The sequence below is a fragment of the Heterodontus francisci genome, chromosome 41 (assembly GCF_036365525.1).
Source record: "Heterodontus francisci isolate sHetFra1 chromosome 41, sHetFra1.hap1, whole genome shotgun sequence".
Lineage (NCBI taxonomy): Eukaryota > Metazoa > Chordata > Chondrichthyes > Heterodontiformes > Heterodontidae > Heterodontus > Heterodontus francisci.
Genome location: NC_090411.1, coordinates 31782429 through 31796418, shown reverse-complemented (window position 1 = coordinate 31796418; position 13990 = coordinate 31782429). Strand labels below are relative to the sequence as shown.

The 13990-nt window shown below is 41.7% G+C and overlaps 2 protein-coding genes across 2 annotated transcripts; both read left to right on the top strand.

The window, feature by feature from the left end:
• Positions 1-210: 210 nt before the first annotated feature.
• LOC137353559 (uncharacterized) lies at positions 211-8131 on the top strand. The gene is made up of 8 exons (XM_068019926.1): positions 211-312; positions 1230-1376; positions 1597-1722; positions 2361-2508; positions 5895-6001; positions 6866-7012; positions 7256-7381; positions 7976-8131. Exons 1-8 carry the CDS (start codon positions 211-213, stop codon positions 8129-8131), a joined length of 1059 nt encoding a protein of 352 aa, XP_067876027.1.
• A 3721-nt stretch (positions 8132-11852) lies between these two features.
• LOC137353558 (ferritin heavy chain B-like) lies at positions 11853-13990 on the top strand. The gene is made up of 4 exons (XM_068019925.1): positions 11853-11954; positions 12941-13087; positions 13331-13456; positions 13835-13990. The coding sequence occupies exons 1-4, from the start codon at positions 11853-11855 to the stop codon at positions 13988-13990; spliced, it is 531 nt and encodes a 176-aa protein (XP_067876026.1).

The window sequence follows — 13990 nt, the reverse complement described above, 5'->3', positions numbered from 1 at the left end:
TAATAGCCCTTTCCCTTTGTTAATTGGTGCCTGGATTCATGGGAAATTCCTGACTGGTTATCAGGGATGTCAATCATCATTGGTGATGTCATTCCCTGTTTGAAATCAGGCTGTCCCAGTGGTATAAATACAGGAGATTGTGGCAGAAAGGGTCATTGCTGGAATTTACTAGGTGATATTGAGTAGTAATAGTATATAGTAATAACTAAGATGGCTTCCCAAGTGCGTCAGAACTACCACAAGGACTGTGAGGATGCTGTTAACAAGCAGATCAACCTGGAGCTCTATTCCTCCTATGTTTACCTGTCCATGGTGAGTCTTGTATTCCTTGTCACTGCATTTGGAAAAGTGGGAATTTCTTTCAGTCACTTCTTAACCAGTTTTAAACAATGTTTATCTCTTCTATCCTCTGAAAAGTTGGGGGATGGGTGGGGAGAGGAGCAGTGGAGATTCTTTGAACAGTGAGTGCTGCAAATGTATCATATGGATTGGGGAGGGGTGGTCCTTGTGAGTTAATGGACTGCTCCTTGTAGCAGCTGCTCTCTATTGATTAGTGTGAAACTAGCTGTTACTACCTGGGTTTGTAACTGAGCACAAACCTGATCTTTAGATTAAGAAAATATTCAGTTTCAATGGAATAGCTTATTCTCCTGCTTTAAAAAAAAATCAATGGGACACCCTTTACTGCCTCCAGTTGTCCTGAGTACTTTATAGTCAATGAAATGCAGTTTTTCTAGTGTAAATCCTGTTTTACTATAGGAAATGCAGTAGCCAGTTTGTGTACAAAAAGCTCCCTCAATGGGATAGTAATAGAACTAACTGGTTTAGTGATATTTAGTTGAGGAATGATGGCAGGACACTGGAGAGAGAGTTTCCATGTTCTTTGAAGTAGTGTTGTGATGTTTCCCATCCAGCTGATGGGACCTTGGGTTGACACATCCTCATGTGTAAACCTGGAAATAGGAGGAGGGACAGCTTGGAGATTAGTTTGACCAGTGATGAAATGTAATTTCAATTGTGTTTCTATCCTTGGTCATTGAATCCTTCATTCTTCCTTTGGATAACTTCCCCTCTTGAACCTTCAAAACTAATAAATTGAATTTTGCTAGTTAACATAGTATCCATTTTCAAAGATTGAGAGCTCATTAACTGGGGAAATGTAGTAAATGATCTTGAATTCTATATTATTGTCTAGATCTAGCATGAAGCTGTTTAAATTCTCTCCTCAGTCCTATTACTTTGACCGGGATGATGTTGCCCTGCGTCACTTTGCTGAGTTCTTCAAGGAGCAGTCACATGAGGAACGGGAGCACGCTGAGAAACTGCTGAAATTCCAGAATAAACGTGGAGGCCGAATCATCTTGGAGGACATCAAGGTTGGATTTAATAAATGATTGGCCTCCTGTCTGGAACCCTTCTATTTGAATTGGTTCCCATTTAATTCCACAGTTGTGGTGGTTTGATGCACTAATTCTATATTTGAAGATTTTGTTTCCTCGTAACATGGACTTGTTGCTTTTTACCCCTATTACTTGTACTTTCTCATGGTGGTTTTTTAATTCATTTGTAAGTGAATTGTCTGACTTTCCTCTTCAGAAGCCAGCGCAGGATGAGTGGAGCAATGGTCTGGAGGCAATGCAGAGAGCTCTGCAGATGGAGAAGGATGTGAACCAGAGTCTGCTGGATCTGCACAAACTCTCCACTGGCAACACTGACCCTCATGTAAGCTCTTTTTGGCTAAGATGGAGTTCCAGAACCTTGAATCTATTCAGAGCATCTCTCTGCCCACTGGGTTTGTTGTGTTTAGGCAAGGGACAGAAAAGTGAGGACTGGGAGGTTGGTCTACTGTGGACATTGACAAGTCAGTGTGTGAAGGTGATTTATTTAATTTAGAGTTATAGCACTGAAACAGGCTCTTCAGCCCACTGAGTCTGCTGACCAACAACCACCCATTTATACTAACCCTACAGTAATCCCATATTCCCTACCACCTACCTACACTAGGGGCAATTTACAACAGCCAATTTACCTATCACCTGCAAGTCTTTGGCTGTGGGAGGAAACCGGAGCACCTGGCGAAAACCCACCTGATCACGGAGAACTTGCAAACTCTGCACAGGCAGTACTCCAAATTGAACCCAGGTCCCTGGAGCTGTGAGGCTGTGGTGCTAACCACTGCGCTGCCCACAGATTCTGGGATCTGATCACCTATTGTGCAGTATATTAACTTTAATGATATAGTAATGCCATTACACTCAATTGCATCACTTGACTATATCTAACAAGAAGATTGAAATTGTAACCTTGAGGGAGAGATCCTTGTATAAAGCTGGATGTAACTGATTTCCCTCTCTTGGCAGCTGTGTGACTTCCTGGAGACTCACTACTTGGATGAGCAAGTGAAGATGATCAAGAAGCTTGGAGATCACATCACCAACCTGAAGAGACTGGGAGCCCCTGACAATGGCATGGGAGTGTACCTGTTTGACAAGCTCACCCTGGGGGAGAGTGATTGAACTGACTGCAGGGTTCAAGCTTGCTGTGTTTAGTGCTCATTTTTTCTACAATTGTGGAATTGAGACCTGGTGTCCTAGTGTGTAGTGCAATGTTAACTGTAAATAAACTGCTCCATATTGGACTGGGTTTTGCCTCAATTGGCTTGTATTTTGCAGATTTCAATAGTTTACTTTGGATAAAAAGAATTAAACTAGTTAAGCAGCATCTCATTAGGTTTATCTGATAAATAGATCTGGAATGTCTTTCTCCACAGCTCCTGACCTGAGTATTTCCAGCATTTTCTGTTGTCTTTTCAGTATCCAGTGGTTTTTCTTTCAAATTACACCTGGCCTGTGCAATAGCTTTTATTACCAGTCAACCCTATGACCTTTGTTTACTCCCTTCCCATTTATGAGTAATTCTGATTGCAATGTTCAGGGTCACATGTTGAAAGTCTTTGCTCAATTGTGTACTGAGTTGTAATTGGTAACTGCAATGACTACTGCAGCCATATGTAAGACATTCTAATACAATGTGTTTATATAGCACCTTTTTTTTAATGTTAGTAATGCTCCCTTGGAGCACTCTTCAAACAGAAGTGACACTCTGCCACATAAGGAGAGAAGGCAGGTGCCCAAACTCTTAGCCAAAGAGATGGGTGAGAATTGTTCTAGAATGCAATAACATTTTAGGGATGGAACTCCAGAGTTTGGAGCCTAAGTGAATACTACCACTGGTGATCAGTCACTCTGCTTTAATGACATCTGACCTTCAATCCATGAAATATCAGCTGCTGCAACTGTTGGCTTAAATTACAAATGATGCTGCGTGATGTAATGTCCCACTATTTCCATCCCATGCTCAATACTATTTAAGGTTAATATTGGCCTTGGCCAGCACTGCTTCAGGATCTACCAATCCCACTGAGTTTGTTTTTCACTGTGGGAGAGCTAGGGTGGCTCTTAACAAAATTACATTCAGATTTCCTGATGAGCTTTGTGGGCAAAAAGGCCATTCAGCGTTTGTCGTGTTGGTTTCCCTAAACACCAGTACTAAATAGAATTACAGTTGGCTGATGTGGACAATAAATCTGAAATACCATAATTGCACTGGACTATTAGGAGTTGGGGGAGGGGTGGAGAAAGTATGGATTCCTTATTGGGAAAGGATTGAACTTTGGTTCTGAAAGTCCTGCACTTGTTTCTTCTACTGAACAATATATCCTTCAGATTATTTTTTAAAAAGGGTTTGTAGTTGAAGCTGGAGGGATGGTGGGGCACTCACTTAGATTCAATCCTTCTAGAAGAATTCAATTGGATTTCAGTAAATGCATGAAGCAAAGGTAGTAAAGAGCTAAATAGCTATTTTTTTCCTGCACCAATTTATAAAGTGACTATTAGCAGCTCCTTCACTATTGTATCAATTTGAATTTAGACACATTGTACATTACATACCAAATAAGAATCATCCTTTCCAAATCCTACTGGATCTCCAATTGTCTCCTTCATCCCTATAGATAGAATCAAATGATGTTGCAACTGTAATTATCTAAAGTTTACAAGTTAACTTTAGGAACTTAATTGAGAATTGCATTAAGTGCAATGAAATTGTAGTCTTCAGACAATCAAAAGTTTCCTGTTACTTTATTTGGCCATTACTATTTATGAAAATTCACAAATGCCAAAGGATACTTCTTGTCACCTTAAGCTTTTTGTAATCAACATTTCTACTTCCTACAGCTACTGTGATAATTCAAAGTGGTCCTGTGGAAAGGATCAATCAATAGTTTCCACAAAACCAGTAACCACAGGCCTTAATCAAAGTCTCGGGTGGCCATTGAGTGACCACGTGGTGTCCATCGGTTTTTAGTCAAAACCCTTTGCGACTGCAGGACATTCACTGCATCTCGGATCCTTTTTGACCAGAACAGGTGTAAATACCCGGATACATTTTCTGTTCAGGTGGGTCAACTGTGCCCATTGGTGGCATCTGTCTTGAGAAGGTTGTACCTGTAGTGTGATTGGTTGCTCCAGATATGAATCACTGCCACCCTGTCTGGCCCATCTAAAACTGATTTAATCCAGATATTGTTTAATAAATCATTTATCTTTTAATCCTATGAGAAAATCTGTTTGTTTATTTGACCTCTAAAATACTCAGGGAAGAAAATGAAATTTCTTTTTTAAAAAAACACTGTCCACAGTCAGGTGAGAGGTGCAAAGTGGAAATCACCCACACAACACCCTCTCTCTCAACACCCACCACCACCCTCCCACACCCCTGCCCCCACGTTCTGTAACAACACTGAATTCAAAGAGGTTCTGTGGAAAGGATACATCAATAGTTCCCTCAGAACCAGTAACACAGGCCTTGATCAAAATTTTTGCTATCCACCTGGGTGGCCATTGAGTGACCATGTGATGTCCATCAGTTTGTTCAAAACCCTTTGCGACTGCAGGACATTCACTGCATCTTTGATCCTTTTTGACCAGAACAGGTGTAAATACCCGGATACATTTTCAGGTCAGGTGGGTCAACTGTGCCCGTTGGTGGCATCTCTCCTGAGAGGCTCGTGCCTTTAGCGTGACTGCTGGCTCCAGATGTGACTCACTGCCACCCGATTTGGTTTATCTAAAACAGAGATTTAATCCAAGGCAACACATCTCATCACCTAATTCAAGACTAAACCACTTCTGCAATGAAACCAGATGTCACAGCTTTAGATCTCAGAGGAACACAAACTTGAGGCAAAAGAACCAATGGGGGAGATGAGGAGAATTATTTTTACACAGATCCTTACAAGTAGTAAACTTGGTCAGATTATAAAAAGCTACTTGAGCAAAAGTAGCAAATTATCATTTAATTTGAAGTTGTGATGCTGGAATGTTAAACCACGAGGTATTGTCAGATTTATAGAGTGTCAAGGAATCTTCAGGAAGGGTGCAAAGGAGGTTTACCAGAAATTTACCAGGGATGGGGGACTTCAGCTGTGAGGAGAAGTTGCAAAAGTTAAGACTGTTCTCCACGGAACAGAGAAGGTTAAGAGGTGACTGAACAGAGATCTTCAAAGTGATGAAAGGGTTTGATAGAACAGATAGAGAACAAAAGCAGTGACATCATCGAGACTAAGTTTCCAAATCTGCCTGTACTTCAAAGCTCTGATTGCCTCTGGGTCTCAGCCCCTCCCTAATAGCCCCTCCCCTTTGTTAATTGGTACCTGGATTCATGGGAGATTCCTGACTGGCTATCAGGGATGTCAATCATCGTTGGTGATGTCATTTCCTGTTTGAAATCAGGCTGTGCCAGTGGTATAAATACAGGAGATTGTATTAGAAAAGGTAAGTGTAAGTTGTAGAGTGTTTTAGGTGGTAGTGAGCAGTAATAGTGTATAGTAAAAGTGAAGATGGCTTCTCAAGTGTGTCAGAACTACCACAAGGACTGTGAGGATGCTGTTAACAAGCAGATTAACCTGGAGCTCTATTCCTCCTATGTTTACCTGTCCATGGTGAGTTTTGTATTCCTTGTCACTGCATTCTGAAAAGTTGTAATTTCTCTTGTGTAGTTAACTAGCTTTAAACAAAGTTTCTCTTTCCTCTAAAAAGCTGTTGTGGGGGGAAAGAGGGGGATGGCAATTCTTTGAACAGAGTGCTGCAAGTGTGTAATACAGGGGGGTCCTTGTGAGTTAATGGACTGCTGCTTGTAGCAGCTGCTCTCTATTGAGGCTTAATGTGTGAAACTAGTTTAGTTACTACTTGAGTTTGTAACTGACCATAAGCCTGATTTTTTTTTTCTCCAGAAAAATGTTTAGTCTCAATGGAATGATGTATTCTCTTTTTAAATATCACCTTGACACTTTTCATTGCCCCAGGATGTCCAAATACTGTACAATCAATGAAATGCTGCTCTGTAGCGTAAACACTGATGTAGGAAATGCTGCAGCCAGTTTCTGTGCAGAAGTTCTCTCGACAATGAGACAGCAGTTAGATTATCCAGTTTAGTGAATTATAGTTGAGAAATGTTGGCAGGACACAGGAGAGAACTTTCTTTTTTTTTTTGGAGTGTTATGTTTTACATCCAGCTGATGTGGGTGGGGTGACTATCCTATCCTGTGAATACCTGGAAATAGAGAGATGAGTTTGACTGGAGTTGATGTGTAATCCAAAAATCTTGTCATTTGAATCTTCCTTCCTTTGGATAACATCCCCCTCCTTGAGCATTCAAAAATAGTAAATTGAATTTGTTGCTAGTTAACATTGTTCCATATTCTCAAAGTTTGAGACCTCCCTAACTGAGGAAATAGGGGTAATTGATCTTGAATTCTATATTATGATCTAGATCTAGCATGAAGCGGTTTAAATTCTCTCCTCAGTCCTATTACTTTGACCGGGATGATATTGCCCTGCGTCACTTTGCTGAGTTCTTCAAGGAGCAGTCACATGAGGAACGGGAGCACGCTGAGAAACTGCTGAAATTCCAGAATAAACGTGGAGGCCGAATCATCTTGGAGGACATCAAGGTTGGATTCAATGAGTCACCTCCTGTCTCTATCCCTTTAGATAGAATTGGTTCCCATTTGAATCCATGGTTGTGATGGTTTAATGCAATAATTCTATATTTGAACACACTTGGTTCTTAGTAACATGGACTTCTTGGCTTTTTTTCACCCACCAACCACAATTGTTAACCTTTTTTATGCTTTCTCATGTGTTTTTGTTTTAATCCATTGTAAGTGAACTGTCTGACTTTTTTTCCTCTTCAGAAGCCAGAGCAGGATGAGTGGAGCAATGGTCTGGAGGCAATGCAGAGAGCTCTGCAGATGGAGAAGGATGTGAACCAGAGTCTGCTGGATCTGCACAAACTCTCCACTGGCAACACTGACCCTCATGTAAGTTCTGAATGCAGGTGATTGGATTAAGTGGAGGTGGTTAAAACCTTTCCTGTTCAGAAGATCTCCATTGTCAATAGCTTTGTGTTGAGGTTTCTTCTGGGAGTGGGGGTGGTGGTGTTTAGGTGGAGGGCAGGGAGGTTAGTCTACTGTAAACATTGACTAGTCAAGTGATCCTGTGGCTTAAGCAGCTACTGAATAGCAATTGCTGTGCATCGGAACAATTTTTACATCAAACTCTGCACCTCTTGACTATTCCCCAGTCTAAGAGGGAGCAGATTTCTGGTAAGAAGCAATAGTGATGTGAAAAATATCACACCAAGTGGTTGGAATCTGAAATCCACTACCTGTGGTGGAGGTAGGTTTAATGGAGGGAATTGATTTTTCTTCCAAAAGGAAGAATGTGCTAGGCTACAGGCAGGGGAGTGGCTCCAGGTAAATGGCTCTTTTGGAGAGCCAGTACACATGACTGGCCAAATGGCCTCCTGTGCTGTACCAATTGACTTTGAATTAAAATCCAAAGGCAAAGCTCATTGCTTGGTATCTGCTGCTGGACATAACTAGCTGTTTTTTTTTCCCCTTCCACCCACTCAGTTGTGTGACTTCCTGGAGACTCACTACTTGGATGAGCAAGTGAAGATGATCAAGAAGCTTGGAGATCACATCACCAACCTGAAGAGACTGGGAGCCCCTGACAATGGCATGGGAGAGTACCTGTTTGACAAGCACACGCTGGAGGAGAGTGACTGAGTCAGTCACTGCAGTCAGTTTATTGTGTTTGGTATTCCTGTTACTGTAATGGTGTAAGAAGATTCCCCTCTGTTCTTTAGAGAGTTGTCTTTGTACAATGAGTTGAGGCTCTTGTGGGAGTGTAATGTTAATTGTAAATAAACTGCTCAATATTGGACTGGATTTTGTCTCTTTAAGGAATTGTTTAATTTGTTAATTCTGAATTAACATAATGTGGTTTGCATCAGACAGGAATTCCACTGGGCTATAGAACAGCTTCATCATGAGGTTCAGCTGAAGGTTATTTAATTTTCCCATCTGGAATAACACTTGATTTTTAGGCATGCAATTTCCTTTTTATTACATTCAATTACTGTTGAAAGTAGATATCTGCTTGCTCTTACATCTTTTAACATTGTAAAGCATTCCATAATGCTTAACAAGACTGTTAAATAGAATATGACATTGAGATACAAGGAGAGAAGACAAGTAACCAAAAGCTTAGTCAAAGAAGTGGGTGTTTTTTCCTTTCTTAAAAGGAGTGATTGGAAGAGGTTTGAGAGAACACTAGAAGCTTAAGTACAAAGAACTCTTCCCACTGGTGCTGAATATTCTCTGCATCACTGACAAATTTCACTAATGCCTAAATACACAAATATTAACTGCAACTCCTTTTAAAATGGAAAAGGATGCTTTGGAATGAGTTAATGTTGTACTATTTCAGTCCCGGTCTCTGCCCTAGGAATGAGCAGTTCTGGTATTTAATAAGCTACTAGTCTGAGTTCTGATGGTGGAATACACATGCTCTTGCTCACTCAAATTCAAAACTGCTGCTTCAGTCTTCCTGTTATGGCTGTTGTATTTAAAGTCGGAGCTCCCTGAATTCCAAATATTGAGATGGATTACAATTACATGACTTGAAAATTAACCCAAACTGCCATAATTTCACTCCTTTCAGGAGGGAGGAAGTGTGGACTTGGTTCTGAAAACCTTACAGCAACTCTCTAGTGAATAGGTTTATCTAATCTTCTTCCAACAAAGCTTGGATAAGGTGGTGCAGTCAGAGGAGAGTGTGTGGAAATGTACCCTAATCTAATGCTGCTGGAAGCAGTGAACATATTTCATTAAATGCATGAAGCTTAAACTACATGTTGGCATCCTTCCATCTATGAAAGATGATGGACATGAAGTGAACAAACCATTTAGTCATTTACAGTACAGAAGGAGCCCATTGAGTCCATATCCGCTCCACAGAGCTATGCTGTCAGTCCCAGTCCCTGGCTTGATCCCTATCGTTGGGGTGTCTTCTCTTGGTGCACCTTTGCTGATGGTTGTGAAGGGCAATCCTTGATTGGCACATTCTGCCACAAGTGCTGCACCTGAAGTTACCAAGTGATGCTAAGTTGTTTTTGGAATTGGCACCTGTGTCAATCTACTCTGGCCATTTGTTGGCATGGTAGTGCATGCCAGTCCACTGGATGTGTCACCATTTCCCTCTTGTGCCAGCTGGTGCCTCCCAGGTGTGATATTCGACCTTTAGGGTCTTCATATCATGCTTACAAGCATCCTTGAAGTGGAGCTTTGGCTGCCCCACTGATCTGCCTCTGGCTATCTCACCAGACCTTGGGTATGTGACCATCTTCCATCCTGCAGACATGTCCGATCCACCAAAGCTGCCTCTGTTTAATTGGTGCCAACACATTTGGGAGCTCTGCCTTTGAGAGGACTGCCACATTTGTGATTTTGTCCTGCCATCTAAAACACAGATTTAATCCAAGACAACACATCTCATCACCTAATCCAGGACTCAACCACTTTTGCAATGAAACCAGATGTCAACACATTGGATCTCAGACAAACACCAATGTGAGACAAAAGAACCAAAGGGGAGAGATGAGAATTACTTTTAAGCAGCGAGCTGATATGATCTGGAATGCACTGTCTGAAAGGGTGCTGGAAACAGATTCAATAATAACTTTGAAGAGGAAGTTGGATATATACTCGAAAAGGAACTAAATTGCAGGGCCATGGGGAAAGTCCAAGCCAATGCGACTGATTGGATAGCTGTTTCAATGAGCCAGCACAGGCACGGTGGGCTGATTGGCCTCCTTCTGTGCTGTATAAACCTACTATAAGTCAGAGTATCATCATTTTAATCTGATTCAAATATTCTTTAGCCTCATGGAAAGTTAACCATAAAAGGACTCATCTAATATACAGAATTAATGGGCAGGAAAAGACAGCTGGCCCATCGAGCCTGCCCCAAAACACACTGCAGCAAATGGAGACGGGGCTTATTTTTTTCTTTCATGGGTTGTGGATGTCGCTGGCAAGGCCAGCATTTGTTACTCATTCCTAATTGCCCTTGAGAAGGTGCTGGTGAGCCACCTTCTTGAACCTCTGCAGTCCGTGTGAGGTACACCCACAGTGCTGTTAGGGATGGAGTTTCAGGATTTTAACCCAGCGACAGTGAAGAAACAGTGATCTAGTTCCAAGGCAGGATGGTGTGTGACTTGGAGGGGAACTTGCAGGTGCTGTTCCCATGTATCTGCTGCCTTTATCCTTCTCGGCGGTCGGGGTCGCGTGTTTCGAAGCTGCTGTGCAAGGAGCTTCAGTGCATCTTATAAATGGTACACACTGCTGCCACCGTGTGGACAGAGTGAATATTTACAGTGGTGGATGGGGTACCAATCAATGGGGCTGCTTTGTCCTGGATGGTATTAAGTTTCTTGAGTATTGTTGGAGCTGCGCTCATCCAGGCAAGTGGAGTCACACTCCTGACTCGTGCCTTGTAGTTGGTTGACAGGCTTGTGGGAGTCAGAAGGAGAATTACTCGCCACAGAATACCCAGCATCTGACCCACTTTTGTAGTTACGGTATTTATATGGCTGGTTCAGGCAAGTTTCTCTTCAACGGTAATCTCCAGGATGTTGATGGTGGAACATTCAGTGATGATAGTACCGTTGAATGTCAAGAGGAGATGGTTAGGTTTTCTCGTGTTGGATTGTCATTGCCTGGCACCTGTGAATGTTACTTGCCAATTATCAGCTCAATCCTGAATGTTGTCCAGGTCTTGCTGCTTGTCGACACTGTGAGTTTCAGTATCTGAGGAGTTGCGAATGGTACTGAACACTGTGCAATCATCAGTGAATACCCCCACTTCTCAATTTATGATGGAGGGAAGATCATTGATGAAGCAGCTGAAGATGATCTGTGGGTGACACTGTATTCAGTAATGTTCACTCCCTCTCATTCTCTCATTTCCATTTCTCTGTCCAATAGTTGGTTTGCAAATTCACTCAAGACGACTTGATTGCTTTCAATATTGTATCAGCTCCACAGTTCCTTGCAAGTAACAAACTGGGCCCGATTATGAAAAGCCACCTCAGTGAAAGTAACACATTATCATTTAACTCAAATGAGAGCGTTAAACAACAAGACATTTTCAGATTTGAAGAAGCTCAAGGAACCCAGAAGTAGTGATATCATCGAGACTAATCTCTCAAACCTGCTTCTATTTCAAAGCTCTGATTGGCTCTGGGCATCACCCCCCCTTCCCCACAACTCCTCTCCTTTGTTTATTGGTGCCTGGATTTATGGAAGATTCCTGACTGGCTATCAGGGATTGTCAATCATTGGTGATGTCATTCCCTGTTTGAATGCAGTCTGACCAAGAATATAAATACAAGAGCTTGTAAGAGAAAGGTTTAGTTTCAGATAATAGCGTATAGAGATAGTGAAGATGGCTTCTCAAGTTTGTCAGAACTACCACAAGGACTGTGAGGATGCTGTTAACAAGCAGATCAACTTGGAGCTCTATTCCTCCTATGTTTACTTGTCCATGGTGAGTCTTGTATTCCTTGTCACTGCATCTGAAAAGTGGGAATTTCTCCAGTTCACTGTTTAAAGCTTTAGTTCTCTTGACTTTCTGTGCTGGGAGAAGAAACCTTTTGGGAAGTGAATGTTTTGAAGTGTGTAATACAAGGGGATGATAAGTTAATGGACTGTTCCTTGTAGCAGCTGCTCTCTATTGAAGTTTAATATATGAAACAAGCTCAGCTGCTGCCTGTGTTTGTAACTGATGTGCACAAACCTGGTCAAGTGTTTGTGAATTTTGGCAAATGTCAACAATGGGGTGATTGTAGTTGGTGAAATGTTGGTTGGTTCTCACTAGTTTGTTTTCCTGTTTGTGTGGATAAGAACTACTGAGAATCCTGGGGTTGAAATCTTGTTTACTGTTGAACTATATTGTGTAAAACTACTGGCATTAGAGATTTCTCTTGTTCCATGCCCAATATTTAGTTTAGTATGGATCAATATTAATTTCTAATGTCTTTTGCTACCTTGATGTTTCAAAGTACTTTGCAGCCAATGAAGTACTTTTTGTTTTAATCAGTGTTATCATTCTAATATTGAAACAAAACAGCCATTTTGTGCACAATGGGGTCTTGCCAAGTGAGGTGATCAGATTATCTCTTGGTGGTTTTGGCTGAGGGATAAATATTGGCCTGGACCCTGGGGAGAACTTGCTCTGTTTGAAATAGTGCTGTTATGTCCTATCCCAAGAGGACAAATGGGAGCCTTGCTTTAACATCCCATCTGAATGGTGGAAAGTAGGAGGTTCCACTTATCCAGCATTAAGGTTGTTTGACTTGACATGAAATGTATTCCCAAACTTTCTTTTAATTTGCTGGTTCCCTTTCTGTAGAGAAAGGAGGTGGGGCTATTAAGCATGTTCAATGATAATGAAATGAATTGAATTCTTTGCTAGTGAACTAACAGTGAGATCAGGATCTAGCATTAATTCTATGCTTCAAATTCTCTCCACAGTCCTATTACTTTGACCGGGATGATGTTGCCCTGTGTCACTTTGCTGAGTTCTTCAAGGAGCAGTCACATGAGGAACAGGAGCATGCTGAGAAACTGCTGAAATTCCAGAATAAACGTGGAGGCCGAATCATCTTGGAGGACATCAAGGTTGGGTTTAATGAATGTATGGCCTCCTGTCTGGAACCCTTTAGATAGAATTGGTTCCCATTTGAATCCATGGTTGTGATGGGTTAATGCAATAATTCTATATTTGAACACATTGGTTCTTCGTAACATGGACTTGTTTTTTTTTTTTGCCCCTTTTTCTGCCCGCCCCAATTGTTTACCTTTTTTATACTTGTGTTTTTGTTTTAATCCATTGTAAGTGAACTGTCTGACTTTCCTCTTCAGAAGCCAGAGCAGGATGAGTGGAGCAATGGTCTGGAGGCAATGCAGAGAGCTCTGCAGATGGAGAAGGATGTGAACCAGAGTCTGCTGGATCTGCACAAACTCTCCACTGGCAACACTGACCCTCATGTAAGTTCTTTAATGTGGGCTATTGGCTAAGTTGGAGTTCATGGAACCTTGCAGTCCTTGAGCCTGTTCAGAGGATTTCCATTTGCAATAGTTTTGTGTTGATGTCTATCTTTGGTATTTTGGAAAGGGACAGTTGAGGAGGGCTGTGAGGCTGATGTACTCAATGTCCACAGTACATGGATCCCAGTGATTGTGGGATTTAATCCTTTTTTTTTTCCCCTGCCACACAGTAGGTGAACTTTATGATGCATAATCCCATTGCTCTCTGTTGCATCACTTAATTATCCTGTGGTGCCAGAGGAATAAAATTGAACCCTTGAGGGCAGCTCGTATTCCTTGATCTGCTGGACATAACCCATTTTCCCCTTTTTTTTTCAGTTGTGTGACTTCCTGGAGACTCACTACTTGGATGAGCAAGTGAAGATGATCAAGAAGCTTGGAGATCACATCACCAACCTGAAGAGACTGGGAGCCCCTGACAATGGCATGGGAGTGTACCTGTTTGACAAGCTCACTCTGGGGGAGAGTGACTGA